Source organism: Scomber japonicus, chromosome 9 (genome assembly GCF_027409825.1).
Source record: "Scomber japonicus isolate fScoJap1 chromosome 9, fScoJap1.pri, whole genome shotgun sequence".
In the NCBI taxonomy this organism is placed as follows: Eukaryota; Metazoa; Chordata; class Actinopteri; order Scombriformes; family Scombridae; genus Scomber; species Scomber japonicus.
Window position 1 is genome coordinate 39,056,548 of NC_070586.1, and position 15,900 is coordinate 39,072,447.

The following is a 15,900-nucleotide window of genomic DNA, read 5'->3' on the forward strand; positions in this document are numbered from 1 at the left end:
AAGGTCCAGAAAACCCAAAATCAGTGTTGGGGTAGTTACTCAAAAAAAGTAATTTGTTAATAGTTACTAGTTACTTCTGTAAATTGTAATGAGATTACTTTACTAGTTACTGGATTTGAAAAGTAACTTCACTACTTATTACTTTACTTTCCCATTTCCGTGTAGATACATGGAAAAACATCACTTAGTCTGCCCACATAGTGTTTATTGTATACAAAATAGCATGTAAAACCATATGAAAGAACACTATCCCTGTCTTCACAAAGAAATATGCCTCACTGTAAAAGCCACAAACAACAGCTTAAAGGAGGCTATAATGGGGTCAATGAACACACAAGTTTCAAAACACAGGCGTCAATGAAAGTGGTCAAAGAAAAATATAAACATAGAGGTCACTTTATCCCATAAAATAAAACAGAAATGCACTTAAGCCCATAAAAAGGAAACAGAAAATGCAGGGTCGCGGGTATTTTTATCTAATATTTTTCTAAACCTGGGCGATTCAATGGTCTTCTACAATGAACCCTGCAACTAGCCTGTTAATTTCTTTTTGTGTTACCTGCTGCGCTCGAAGACCTCACTGTAAAAGCCACAGTGCGGGTCGGCTGCTCAGTGACTCCTTCAAATGACCGACGAGCAGGATCTTTGGCCACAAGTTTTGTATTGCCATGCATGCTAGCTAGGTTGCTCATTGACGTGGCAGCAGTTGAAAAACACTTGTCGCCAGGACATAGAGTGCATTTCACACGGATATTTTTGTCTTGTCGAGAAATAAACTGGAAGTAATGTGCATATCACCACTGGCCCAAACCCCCTATCTTCTCCGGCGTCTCCATCTCCATCTCCACTTCCCTCCTTCGCACCGGCAGCGACGTCACTCAAATCAAATCGATCTCCATGACAACAGTGCACTGCCCAGGCAAGCACACACACAAGCAACGCGCATGCACACACACCACTTAACAGATCAGAACTTTACACACAGGCAAACAAGGCAGGGTAACGCAGAAAAGCACGTTACTATAGTCTAGTAAAGTAGTGTAGTTACCGATATTTTTAGTTTAATGCGTTACTTTACTTAGTTACCCTAAAAAGTAATATTGTTACTGTAATCCGTTACTTTGTAACTCATTACCCGCAACACTGCCCAAAATGCAATGTTCCCATATGAAGACATAGGGTCGCAGGAGGTTAAATCTTTGTTGATATCATGGTTTAGTTGTGACATCGAGTTACTGTGAGAGTTTGTTTTTGAGGTGCAGTAATATATCAACAGTGGTGGACAGTAACGTACAAGTACAAGTAATTCGTTACTGTACTTAAGTAACTTTTTAGCGGATCTGTACTTTACTTGAGTATCATTGTTTTGTGAGACTTTATACTTTGACTCAACTACATTTGGAAGAGGAAAATCTTACTTTTTACTCAACTACTTTCCAAAAACCTGTCGTTCCTTTCCATGTTCCTTTCCACAACATGCATGCATGACCAGCTGCTGTGACAGGTCCAAATGAACGTGCACCGCAAGTGTACCAATCAGAACACATCGTGTGTCGAGCAGTTTTGGCCCGGCCCCCTACCTGGCTACTTGTCCCAACTTGCCTTCTCCTCCATCCATATCTCTATTAGCATTCATTTGACAAAGTTTCGCTGTCCAGTAGCCTGCCCTGCCAACACATGGAAGTTAAAGAAATATGTGTCTAGTGTGGTTTTCCCCCTCCCTATTAATTCCTAATCAGGTGATTTCCATTTAGTATGATGTGCTTATGATAATTTCAAAAGATATCAATACCAGATATCACAAATGGAAAACATTTTGTTTTCAGGGTGGTGTTAGTGGGCTTTTTAACCTTAAATGACTTGATTGAGTGTATAAAGGACATACCAAGACATTGGAACTACATTACACCAAATTACTTTTACTTTTGATACTTAAGTACATTTGAAGCCAAGTACTTTTATACTTTTACTCAAGTCGACATTTAAAGGGAGCACTTTCACTTTTACTGGAGTAATATTTTACACTAGGTATCTCAACTTCTACTCAAGTACGTGGTCTGTGTACTTCGTCCACCACTGTATATCAAATGTTTCATCAATCTTTTATATCTTCTGTTGCTCTGATCTCGTATTCACAAAGCTTTTAAGATCATTTGCTAGTACAATAAATGGTGCAAAAAAGTGAATATGAACTGGTGCACACAGGCTGTCCCACTCACTTCACTGAAATGACTACAGGATGTGGAAGACAAGCCTCTGCACTCATCTGTTCTCCATTCTTTGGCCATTATTCTTCCTTATTTATATAAAGCATTCACTAAAGTCTATAAATCGTCTCAAGACTGTACAGCATTCAGCTGCCAGGCTTTTAACCAGAGCTAAGAGGCGGGATCATATTACACTTATTTTTCACATCTTTACACCCAGTATGTTTTAGGATAGATTTTAAGTTTAAGTTCTTCATGGTCTTGCCCCCTGCTACATTTTAGACCTCTGAACACCCTACATGCCAGTCTGTATCTTGAGATCCTTGGGCAGAGGTCTACTGTCTGTTCCAGAGGCCCAGCTGAACACTAAAGAGCGTTTGCAGTCAGGGTCCCGAGTTTTAAATCTCTTCTGAAAACATACTTTTAACCTTTCCTGATTTTATTTGAGTTTTATCTTGTTTTATCTATTTTTCTTTTATCTATCGAATTATCTGCTGCCTTGTAAAGCACTTTATAATACTGTTTTGAAAAGTGCTCTATAAATAAAGATCATTATTATCCTAGGATAATAAATAATGGTATATGCTGACAATCTGGTCATTATGTCTCCCTCTAGTGTTGGTATACAGCAATTGCTTAAAATCTGTCTCTCCATTAAGGTTTACAGAGGACAAACTCACAGATAAAAGAAGACAACCAACTATCAGCAAATCAAACTTTATTTTCAAAGATAAAATTGTAGGAATAAAACTGAATATTACAGTGTTATTAAAATCCAAAAAACCATTACAGCTCAAATGTTGATATTAATCTCAACATGATTAAGACAAGATTAAGAATGGTTATTTAAGGATATGCAGAATCAAACACAGGAGTCAGAAATACTGTCAGTTTGTTCAGTATAAAAACTGTTCTACATCAAAACTACCTCACCTCATACCAGGCTTATGTTTTGGCACATTTGTTGACCTTTAAAATAAAAATACTGACTGTTCAGTTGCCTCTCTGATCGCTGCTGTTCCCTTTTCTTTGTGAAGCTCAGAAATAGAAAAAGTCTCCACTTCATTCATAATTACAACGACAGATTTACTGACTTAATCCAGTCATTTCCTCTAGTGTGTACAGTGCATTCTTTTTATAGTAACACTGCTCGGCGTTACAGATATGGAAGTTCTTGAAGGCATATTTGAGAATGAAAATGTCCACTGCAACCCAACAACAACATATTTCACTCAGCTGTTAATGATGTCAGTGTGAATCCAAACCCACTGCAGGTCCTGAGTGACTGAGACTTGTTTTTGTTTTTTTCACAGACACAGAGTGCAAATCAAAAAGAACATTAATACTGATGATGCATACATGTATGGTTAAGATGATATGGATGAGAACTCAACCGTGAATATTAGTACAGAGCTTAAAAAAGGTAACAGACTGTCATGACAGGAAAGAGGACAAGCTTTAGTTTCTGGCACACAGTGAATAAAGAGGCAAAGAAAGGCAAAAAAGACTTGAAATCTTCAGAATCAGATGGATACTTGACCATGAAACTTAATAACAAGTGAATGCTTAATTCTCAAATTGATATATTAAGGAATTTCAATGTCAACATTAAGACTTATAGTGATGGAATTATTCAGTTTCCTCTGATTCAAATCATTCTGACCTTTCTTTGCTTCCATCAGAGAATCACACAAACACAAAGCTCTTTAGAAAGAGTCACTATCACAGGAAACAGTCAATACTCAGGTTAAAATCAGGACTGAATGAATGAATGAATCTAGCGAGGGTTATCATTCCAGTGTAATACTGGTTGGTTTGTAGGTGAAGGTAACAGGTTAAGTATGGGGCTCAGCTAGGTTTATCTGTCCCTGCATCAGCCTTCACACTTTATTAAATGGTCATAACACCGTTTAATCAGCACTTTCCCTTCAAAGCTGTCTGTTCATGTTTTCTGTTAGATTCAGAACAATTCTGTCAGTGTGCAGCGTTTCTGACTAAATAAGAAAAAGTCTGAAAAATGCTGAGTCAGGCAGTAGCTTGGCAGTGGTGTCTTGGCAGCAAACCCTCTCCTTTACTTCTGTGCTGCATCTTGGGAAGTGGAATCCAGAGTTGCTTGTGCACTTCCTGAGGTGGAGTGTTGAGCCAGCAGCTGCTGTGGAGGACGAAGGAACACCAGCATCACTGTGATGTTATCACTGGAACCAGCTGCCTTGGCGTGAGCCACCAACTGTTGAGCAACTCTCTGTCCAATAGCGTCCTCGGACAGTTCCGGCAGAGCATTTCCTCCTGCCTCGGTGTCGGTGGGCTGCTGGAGAGCATCCAGGACCAGTTGAGGGACCTCTGAAGGTCTGACTGCATCAAAGAAGCCGTCACACGCCAGCAACACATAGTCCTCACCACCCAACAGCTGGATTGTGGAGCAGTCAGCATCTCCAGACACATAGGGCTTCTGGTCAAAGTCACCTGCAGGGGAGATGTGGATGTGTGGTTAGCATCATCACACTGAACCAGTGTACAGTAGCTGCTGACTACAATACCAGCAACCAAAACAGAGATGATCCTTGCTGCTGTCACCAACCGTGCTCATGTAGGAATGTTGGGTCTTTAATTAAATTAAAGAGTACAGTCTAAATCTGCTCTATGTGTAAAGTGCCTTTAGATGACTCTTGTGGTTTGGCGCTATATATATAAAGATTGATTGATTGATTGATTGATTGATTGATTGATTGATTGAACTAGCCATAAAAGGCACTCTAGTAACATTCCATAAAAAGAAGAGAAAGCTGAATGGCTTCTGTATGGCTAACACCACCCACTGATGATATGTGGTGTTACTTGTTCATCTACCTTCAGTAAATCACAAATTTCACAAATTCTATACTGAGAAATTGAACCCATCCAATTATTCCAAATGTATAATATATATACCAGATGAAAGAGTGAATTGAAAAAAGCATTAAAAACTAAAGTCAGTTCATTTCAACAATACTTTAATTTTGTGGTTGCCAAAAATGTGTCCCAAGTTTTTGTCAACACTGTCAGATAAATAAGCTATAAAATCAGACAACTTTATGGTCAGTTATATTCCTGAGGACACTCTTTCCATTTTGCACATCTGATGAATGAAACATGGTCAAACAAGCTCCTGTAAGTTTGTTATTTTTTACATATTTATTGATGTTGCTGGTGTCACAACCATGATGTGTCAACACTGTCTCTTTTGTATGTGGAATATTCTTCTAATTGATGAAATAAATGTAAGCAATTTAAGAAGTCAGGTAGCTAACAACAGAGGGAAAACAAGATGGCTCCTGTAAAGAACTCATGCATGTCATCTAAAAAAGTGTGTTTTTGTCAACACAGTCAGAAAAAAAACAGTCATAAAAGTCATAACGTCTGTTGTAAAAGCTACTGGGAGACAGTATAATGAGGTTCAAACAGGAGTGCTGTGATCACATGTCTTGGTTGTGGTTAAAAGTCTGGAAGCTGACGTCTGTACAGTGTGGAGTCCATAAAGAGGGTTAGGGTTACAACAATCCAGGTGTGATGAGATGAAGGGATGTGCAACATGGTGTGTGTGTGTGTGTGTGTGTGTGTGTCTTTAAAAGTTAAAGATGGTATTTCTGGAAAATATTTAAAGCTGATAACATGATGTCACCAGCTTTGTGGTGTGCTGCTTAAAATACCTTCAAAGCAGACATCTTGATTCTTTGCAACAGGCTTGATGTAATCCCAGAAGGAACCAGCAGGTGGCAGAATTTGTTTTGACATGTGCTGAGACACAGTGACAAGGATCTGTGTGTACAAAGACTAGGCATGGGATGACAACCGTGTTCAAGGTATACCACGATATGAAAATTCACGATAACCGAAACCACCAAATGTTCTGTCATACCGTTCCTAATGTATGAGCTGTTTTTAGTCTGGTCAAAGACAGGAAGTGGAAAGGTCAGAAATCCCTCAGGTGGTGCAGCTGCAGAGTATCACGACCCCTCACACTGTCATTACAGTGTATATTCAGGTTAAATGAACATGTCTGTCTTTATTTTTCTTCCTTTTAGGAACATTTTAGAGCTGTCATCGCGGTACCACCATGATATTTTTGCTTACGGTACCACACATACCGCCAGAATCTCATAATGGCCCATGCCTAACAAAGACAATAAAATATGTCCCAAACGTGAGCCCTAAGGCACACCAAACATGCAGCAAATGACCTCCGACCAGGATTGGAACCAGGGTCGGGTGCGTATGTGGCATACGCTCTAACCATTCGACCAACTGGGCGCTGTTGCTGTGATACTTCTGAAAACCAGTTTGAATTGTGAAGAAATACACCCCACTGCACGACTTTGTCCTTATCATTCTAACTGTGGTTTTCCATGCATGTCCAACTGGTAGGAAACCCTGCAGCAGACCCTGAACATACCAGAGGGACTATATATCTCTCCTGGTCTGGGAACGCCTTAGGATTCCGCCGGAGGAGCTGGAGGGTGTTGCCTGGGAAAAGGATGTCTGGGTCTCATTACTCTTAGTCTAATGCCACGTTAACCCCGTCCCAAATAAGCAGCAGAAGACGGATGGATAGAATAGTGAGTCCTACAGTCCTCTCACAAGTACAGTGTTTCATGAGCCGAGTTAGTTAACGTGAGGAAATAGAGTCATCTTGCAAGTCGCGGCTTCTCTCAGTATTTGACAATTTCCTGTATTAACCCCAGCATGGACATAGAAATGACAAAGCTGATTTGCTGTCTTCTTTGTCAGCAGAGATGGACTTACCTATAGCTCTGGATACAGCATACGTGCCATTAACGCGCCAGCAACCCATGAAGGTGATGCAGCCACCGAGATCCTCAATTCTCTGCTTCTCATCCTGGACAGAGGATAGAAGACACGGTTCACATCTGATCACATATTCATATTATACTGTCACCTGCAGTCATTTGTTGTATGACTATAGTTGCTTTTCCACTCTGCACACCATTCTCAGGAGATATAAATAAGCAAAACAGTGTTGCAGGAGGCCCGTAAGTCCCAAATGTTCTCATCTTTTTATCTTCTGTTGCACCAATTTACATGTTAAACACCGCAAAAGTTGACCTCAAGGAAAAGCTCTGTGTGGATTTACTGTGTTATTCCATTCATCACAGTTCATTCATTATAATGAACTGATTTGTCACATTTGGCTGACACCAGAGGGACAAATCTATGTCTAATTCATTCATTTGCTTCTCAGTTTAGCTAATTTAGCAACACAATTATAGATGCCTGACTGATGCCAAATGTCAGTTTGTTTCACTTTAATCTCCAGTGTTCATGTTAGAATCACTATGGTGGGCTCAACTGTTCTAATGGAATACATGTGTCAAACATGCTGGAACATACATTCTGTGTGTGTGTGTGTGTGTGTGTGTGTGTGTGTGTGTGTGTGTGTGTGTGTGTGTGTGTGTGTGTGTGTGTGTGTGTGTGTGAGAGTGTGTGTGTGTGTGTGTCTACCTCTCTGTCTGGTTTATGGGGGTCCATGAGTGTTACAGCCAGTCCTTCTCTGACCAGTATTGCTTGCGAGTCTCCCAGCCAGGCCACTGTGAGCTCCTGACCCTGGATCAGCACTGCAACACCTGTAGTGCCACTACGCAGACGCTGACCACACACACACACACACACACACACACACACACACACACACACACAGTTTAGTGTCATAGGACTGAGGACATCAGTAAATCATTTAGGAAGCTGGAATCAGAATTTAAACATTTTCTTTTTTTTTTTAATGATCAAAATGATTAATTGATTATGATTATCGATTATTGATTAACAGATTACATTAATTTAATAGCTGTCCACCGCCCAATTGTTGCAGCTCTAAAGACGTGCATAAAAGCAATATTTTTAAACACTTTTCACTCATTCATTCATTTGCAATTCATCATTACTTTTATAATGTGATGATAAGGTGAGCGGTGTGTTCATGATGCTTCAGTACCTCTCTCTTGGCTTTGCTTCTAAACATGTCATCAGTTCGTGTGAAGGCGCTTTTAAAGGCTGCAGCTGCGTCGCTCTGCAGTGTGTGCTGTTGACTCAGAGCCACATGGAGGTGAGTGGCGGTGTAGGTGGCTGCATCCACGCCCCCGTGTCCGTCAAACACACCGTAGTAGGCACGCTCCACCCCATCCTGGAGCATCGTGGAGAGACAGCGGATAACAATATTAGGGAATAAAAAAAATCAGATAGATATATCGCCCAATAATCTTATATATAGAGAATATGTTTATAAAATGCACATTTTTTGCAATGTGGTTATCAAATCCATGTGATAAAGATATTTAATGCAGTCATGATATTTTACACTTTAAAGACTGTGTAAAGTGAATTCAAACATTTTCTTCTAAACACATTAAATAGGTCATAAATGTATTTCTAAAAAAGGTGTAAAAAGCATTTCAACCATTTAGATTTGAATTGTGGAGCTAGGCTTCACAAACTGGGTTTAGTGGGCAGGTCTGAAAATCACTGCCACGTTACGTTAGCATAAACCCGCCCCTGCTGCTGTAGAGGTATAAATACATTCAGCACACACTACTACTACTACAGTCTACATTTAGCCAGTTAGCTGAGTTAGCCGCCGAGCTAGTAGCCGAGCTAACAGCTGAGCCAGCAGCAGAAAGCTCTCAGACATAGCATCCATGTTTCTGGTAGAAGTGGTGACTTTGATTGACAGGTGACACTTGGTAGGGGGCGGGGATTCATCGAACTCGGTTGCCACATTTTACACAACTTTTCATATATTTGGTGATTTTTTTAATCATTCAAATTTGGCAGGGTGGTTAACAACACACTTTTCTGTGGTATGTCAAACTCAGAACACATATTTATTCTCACTTTACACAGACTTTAACTATAAACAGTGCACTGAAACAGTAAACCTCACTGGGAATTTTATCATTATACATTGTTATAAATAATAAAACACATACAACAAAAAAACATGTACGTATATATTAAACTTGAATTAAGAAAAAGGATTAAATATACATAAAACACTGCCTATATAACATTAAAAAATATCAGTGCATGTTGGACAACGTATGACGATAGTGATATATCTGTGATAAGCCAATATCAGCCGATAATATTGGCTTACTGATATATCGGTCTTGCTTTAGTTTTGGAATAACAAGATAAAAGACCCTCATGAGCAGTGTTTAGTACCTGGATTCCAAACAGCGTGTTGAACTCAGCGAGGGCCAGGTGTTTGTCCTCCATCTTCCTCCTCGTGTTCTTGATGGCGTGAACGGAGCATTGGAGGACGCGCGAGGCTGGAAGCTTGGGAAGCTTTTGATGCCACGCCAACGCTAAGCCTATGAGCTTGTTGAGGAAGAGACGCTGGACTGTGTCTGACTGAAGTACTGATGGAGACATAAAGAAATAAACGAGGAATCAATCAGAGCCTTTTAATATAACCACTAATGCTACTGGAAACACACAAGTCTCACATATCCATTCAACCTTAGCAGTCAAACACTAACAGGCTACTTGCGGTTCATCCTCCTGGTTGGCCTCTGCTTCCTGTGCACAGTAGAAAGTTGAGAGGTCGTCCTTCAGCAGTTGGGACAGAGCAGCCTGGCACAGGAGGGTGCTGAGGCCTGCAGGAGCACCCCTGTAAAAAACAAACAGCGTCTCATTATGTCACCACACGCTGACTGACTAAATGATACACGACTGTGGACCGCGCCCCTGGCAGAGGTGACTGATCCACCTCAGCACAGAGAGGAGACAGTCAACTGGAGCAAACACAGGAAGTTAAAATAGGACTGCTGGTGAGAATCAGAGTGACGTTGGTTGCTGCAGAGAGAAGTGGGCTCAGGAATCAGGAAGTGGGGAGAACAATGATGTTTTTGCAGACAGGATGAGAGGCCTTCCTGACAGGGAAGAAAAGAGAGCACACAGAGAACAAGCTTACCACAGGTTTCTACATCTCTAATGTTCTTACTTAATAGTAGGAAGGCAGACTCATGACCTCAGACCATCTGTGTATACTCTACTTGTATATGAAAGCATTATCAGAGTTCATCTAAACAAAAAGGATAAAACTCCACACACTCCATCATGAAACCTTGTTCATCCCTCCTGGTATGTAATGGACACACATCATCAATGTGTCATCTTTTAAAATACAGTCCTGTCACTTTCATTATATATGAGACATTATCTAGATCAGGGGGGTCAAACTCATTTTGGTTCAAGGGCCACATACAGCCAAATTTACCAACAAAAAGATGGATGGGAGGAAGGAAACAAGGAAGGAAAGAATGGAAAAGTGATAGGAAAGACAAAAGGAAGGAAGGAAGGAAGCAAGGAAGCAAGGAAAAGGGATTAGGAAGGAAAGGAAGAAAGGAAAAGAAGACAAGGAAGGAAGGAAAAGGGATTATGAAGGAAAGGAAGAAAGGAAAAGAAGACAAGGAAAGAAGGAAGGAAAGGAAGAAAGGAAAAGAAGATGAAGGAAAGAAAGAAGGACAGATGACAGGAGGGAAGGAAGGAAAAGAAAACAGGAAGGAAAGTGGGCCAGATTGGACGTCTTGGCGGGCCGGTTCTGGCCCACGGGTCTCTTGTTTGACATCCCTGATCTAGATCAATAGTTGTCAAAGTCTCCTCAGCAAAGAGGAGGAATGACTTATACTCACTTTCATTCCATCCATAAGTAACATTATGACAGAATGTATGACTGCTTTGGTCATGGCTTTCATAAACTTTATGTAATAGGACATCTGAAAGCAAAAATCCTATCAGGTGGGGGTGTGTGGTGTCATCTTGATGTGAAAAAGTTTGAGAAATTGCAAAAATCGCAACTTCATTCCTACTGAACACTGAGCTTTACAAATATAGAATCATTCATTTGAGTTTGTTTGTTGCGGACTATCAAAGCACACAGTACTCTGGACTGTTGCTATGTCTTTGAAGATGTTCAGTGTTCCAGGTTATGGTATATCCAGATGTGCTGAGTCAGCCAGAACAGCTGGACCCTTCCAGAATCTACATGTACAGTTACCCTCACTGTGTGTGTGGTTTATTGATTTAGTGTTTTTAACTGTTTTTGGACAATAACTGAGATCGCAATGCACTGTGGGTGAATTTTAGGAAGACGTGTGTGGAAATTGGAATGACCATTCAGCAGAAAATGGTAACCAATGGTAACCAAAAACCCTGCAAAGTAGTAACCTTTTCTAAAAAGCCCTAAAATCATCTGTAAATGAAAATAACAGCATGTGATCATTTGTACTGAGAGCAGCACTGTTCTGTTGTTATGTTCCTTTTAGACTGTGGATCAGCAACTTTGATTCTGTCTGGCCCTGTAGCGTTGAAACCCACCCTGCATACTGAACAAGCAGGGCAAGAGCAGAGCTGTCAGGAATGTGAGGAATGCATCCGCACGTGCACGAGCGTGCGTGCACACGAGATGGGGCGGATAGTGCAAACACAACAAGAACTAACTCCAGTCCACTGACAGTAAAGCTCAGTGTGTAATCTGTCAAATATACTATGATACAGAAAATACATACTAAATTATATGATTCCAACAGTTACAACTAGTTTTCCTATTTGGGTGAGTTCATTGTTCTGCTGTGTGTTTAGAATGTCCCACAGTACCTAAACACATCCAGTTCTTTTATTGCAGTTTAACCACATGCTGCATGTTAAATGTCAGGATATTCTAAATCTCTAGTCATTAGGAGTGAAACAGATGATCTGATGATTACTGTGACTATAAACGTGGGCATCATCTTCCTCTCCAATCCACCTGTTTTAATAATGACTTTTATTGAACTATATATTGTGTCAGAAATAATCACGATAAATGATATTATTTTCATTTGAAGATGATTTTATACCAGTAATATAATGATAATATAATATCATAATAATCCCAGGTGGGAGAGGGGTGGGATTGGAGAGTGGGTGCTACACTTGTGCTATACACAGACTGCTAGTATGGACCAGGACAGAGTTATTTACCTTTAACTATTGCAATTCTCTGCCGCTGCTCAGGTCCTGACTAATTCTAGAAAAAGGGATCATGTGTCATTCTCTACCTGTAAGTTTTAGAATTGATTTGAAGAGTTTATTGATAACATAAAAGCCTTACATGCTCAGGCTCCTAACTATATACTAGACTTAATGATGGCCTGTGTGCCTCTTCTAGTTGTTCCTTCTACCCGTCTTCTTACCAAGGGGGACAGTACCTCCTCCCACTCATGTATTACATATTTATACTTTTTGTTTGTTGTATAGTATTAAGAGGTTGTTTAATTGTTTTATTTTTTATCACTTACTGAATAACTGAATACTGTTATGTCAAAAAGTTTCCTATCTTCCTACCTTTTAAATCACTTCTTATAACTGTCTTTAATGTAAAGGCCTTCTTACTGACTGTAGTCCTCATCCTTTTTATGGTAAATGGTAAATGGACTGTACTTATATAGCCCCTTTCTAGTCTTTACGACCACTCAAAGCACTTTACATCACATGTCATTCACCCATTCACACACATTCACTGATGGCAGGAGCTACCACGCAGGGTGCCAACCTGCTCATCAGGAGGAATTTAACCATTCATTCACATTCATACACCGTTGGCACAGCAACGGGAGCAATTTGGGGTTAAGTGTCTTGCCCAAGGACACATGGACATGTGGACTGGAGGAGCCAGGCATCGAACCGCCAATCTTCCAATTGGAGGACGACCGCCCTAAAAAATTTAAAAAATTAATTCTATATTTGATCTCTGACTATTGTTGGTTTTACTATTTTATGATTTGATGTTTTATAATCGACTTGTATCAGAGCTATTCAACTTTGCACTTTTTATGTTTTACTTGATTTTATGGACAGCACTTTGTAACACTGTTTTGAAAAGTGCTATAGAAATAGAGTTATTCATATTAATATGAGAGAATCAAGAATCATAAAATCACACTGTGGCTGAAACAGACTTTATTCTCTTTGCTCATATCAGAGATGAAGAATGTGTAGAACAGTGATATTAACTGAGTGGAGCGTATGAAGAATGAAGCAATTTGTTTTCAATGTGCTACGTCTGAGAGCTTTCTGCTGCTAACTCAGCTGCTAGCTCGGTGGCTAACTCAGCTAACTGGCTAACTGTAGACTGTAGTAGTAGTAGTGTGTGCTGAATGTATTTATACCTCTACAGCAGCAGAAAATCAATGATTGGCATAAACCCACCCACTAAATCCTGAACACAGAAATGTTGAAACACAGTTTGTGAAGCCTAGCTCCACAATTCAAATCTAAATGGTTGAAATGCTTTTTACACCTTTTTTAGAAATACATTTATGACCTATTTAATGTGTTTAGAAGAAAATGTCTGAATTCACTTTACACAGACTTTAAATATACAGCCTTCTCTTCATGTAGTGTAATATGTATGGGATATTTAGTGTCATACCTGGCAGCCAGCAGCCTCAGACCCAGTTCCAGACTCTCTCCATGCAGCTCCTCCAGGGAGACTCTGCGGCTCAGAGGGCTGACGGGCAGCGGACTGCCTTCCTCCAGAGCAGCTGGGAAGTCCTCCACAAACCTCCCCAGGAAGCACCTCGCTACCTCCTCCTCCATCCTGTGCTGTCTGGCTGCAGGAAGCTCTCAGCTGAACACAGGTTCAGGGTCAGGGCTCACAGGTCACCAGCGGAGACCTGAAGGGAAGACAATTTAAGATTCCAATGTCACTTTGAAGCCATGTGATGGAAGATGATTGAACATCTGAGTCTGCCCTCACAAATCAGAAATATTACAGATAATATTGTTACGATCTATCATAACAGCACACACTGATACGCTATTCCCATCACTTCAAAAATTGGGATTGTAAGGAGTCAAACTCAATTTTAGTGAACCAAGTCAAAATGATTACATAGGTCTACTAAGGTAATCTTATGATACTGTAAGTCAATATTTCTACTATGTCATAAATTGAAATTTTGATTACTACGCTATCTTATAATTTTGATTTATCATGAGTATTATTTTTAACATATCTACATTTTCATGTTTCTTGTAACTTTTTTTAATCTTTTTTTCCCCCAATACTTTGTGCTAACTGTGTTTACATTTACAGTCCCTCCCATTCAAATCTGATCAGAGCACAGACAACAGAGATAACTTTCCTATGTATAAACAACCTTCTAGTGTTAAACATTATTCTGCACAGTGGAGTGAGACTTTAAAAACCTCAATATCCAACAAGCAGCTATCACCTTTTATCTTACAATACTGCTTACGAGTAAAAATAATGACCGGAAAGACTGTATGTGTAGCTAGAATAGCGAACATGTAGCCAGTGTGTACATCATGACTTGTAGCACTGTGTTTGAGCGGAGGAAAGGAGAGCTATGTGCTGTCTGAACATGTCATTTAACGCTATAAGCTGCTAAGCTAACCAACTTTGTGAAACACAACCGTGTTACTTTGTATTTTACTGCCAACAGACGACCAGCCCACAGTCAGCCAAACGTATAAAACTGCTTTACTTTCCGTGTTATGACCATAGGTTATGACACTGTTCACATGGTGTGCTGAGCTCTACTGTACCAACCCTAATGTTGACGGTACAACTGTCACAATGGAGACATTAACGATACCATATCATGAAAGTAGTCGACGTTAAAACAACTGAATGGTTACTGAGTTTGTAACTTGTAACGGTCCCAACGCAAAAGGCTGTTTGTTCATCTTACCTTGGGCTAGCTAAGTAGGAACAGTCCCTCAGTACGCCTACACACACTACAGCCCGACAGCTGAGGGAAACACACCCTTTGGCCAGAAACAAAAGAGACTGACAGGGCATAAAGCTCACATAGAGAACTGCTCAGGTACAGCTAATGGTCAGAAGGCTGGCAGCAGTTATCCCCGTGATAAACACCATCAATAGTGTTTAGAGATCTGCCGTAAATCTCCTATTGGGCCACTTTCCGCTACGTCATTACGCATCTTCCGCTGTAGATTTAAAGGGACATACCGGAAAAAAGGTATCAACCTTCTCTAATGTTGGAATAAAAAAAAAAGAAAAGAGGTGGTGTGTCGAGTCGAGCCGAGTAGTGCTAGAACTGTATAATGGAAAAGCCTCATCAGCGAAGCACCATGGTGTATTAGGGCCATATATGAATAAAAAATAAATAAATAAGGAAAAAAGGAAAACTGACGTGGACAAATTTGCGAGAAAAAACTCACTAAACTCAGAAACTCGCAAATTTGCAACTTTATAATGTCAGAGAATATCCGAGTTTATTTTCACTTAAATTTATAACTTTAATCAGAAATACCCCCCATACAACATAACATATATGGCCCTAATACGCCGTCGTAGGAATGAGATTGTAGACAAGTTTTTCTAGTGATCAAAAATTGAAGACATAAATTGGAAAAAAGGCATTGCTTAGTAGTAGTATCACAAACAAAGCCAAACAAATACATTTCTAAATACATCAAATGTATTCCTCTAATTATCTGATTAGTAAGTTCATGAACTTTGATGATTCTGCACCTTTTGTAAACATTATAGAGAAATGATCTCACACCTGTTCATCAATGTGAAAAATCTTTGGACTGATCTGGAGTCTCAGACTGCATATTATTTTAACCTCAAATATATCATCTGCTTCTAGAACACATAATAATACAG

At 39.9% G+C, this 15,900-nt stretch overlaps 1 protein-coding gene across 1 annotated transcript; it reads right to left on the reverse strand.

Moving 5' to 3' along the window:
* Nucleotides 1-2,914: 2,914 nt before the first annotated feature.
* ppm1f (protein phosphatase, Mg2+/Mn2+ dependent, 1F) lies at nt 2,915-15,084 on the reverse strand. Its single transcript, XM_053325088.1, has 8 exons — nt 14,957-15,084; nt 13,672-13,915; nt 9,737-9,867; nt 9,420-9,616; nt 8,194-8,382; nt 7,704-7,847; nt 6,987-7,080; nt 2,915-4,670 (listed from the first exon to the last, which is right to left on the reverse strand). Exons 2-8 carry the CDS (start codon nt 13,836-13,838, stop codon nt 4,279-4,281), a joined length of 1,314 nt encoding a protein of 437 aa, XP_053181063.1. The 5' UTR covers nt 13,839-13,915; nt 14,957-15,084; the 3' UTR covers nt 2,915-4,278.
* Between the last annotated feature and the right edge of the window lie 816 nt (nt 15,085-15,900).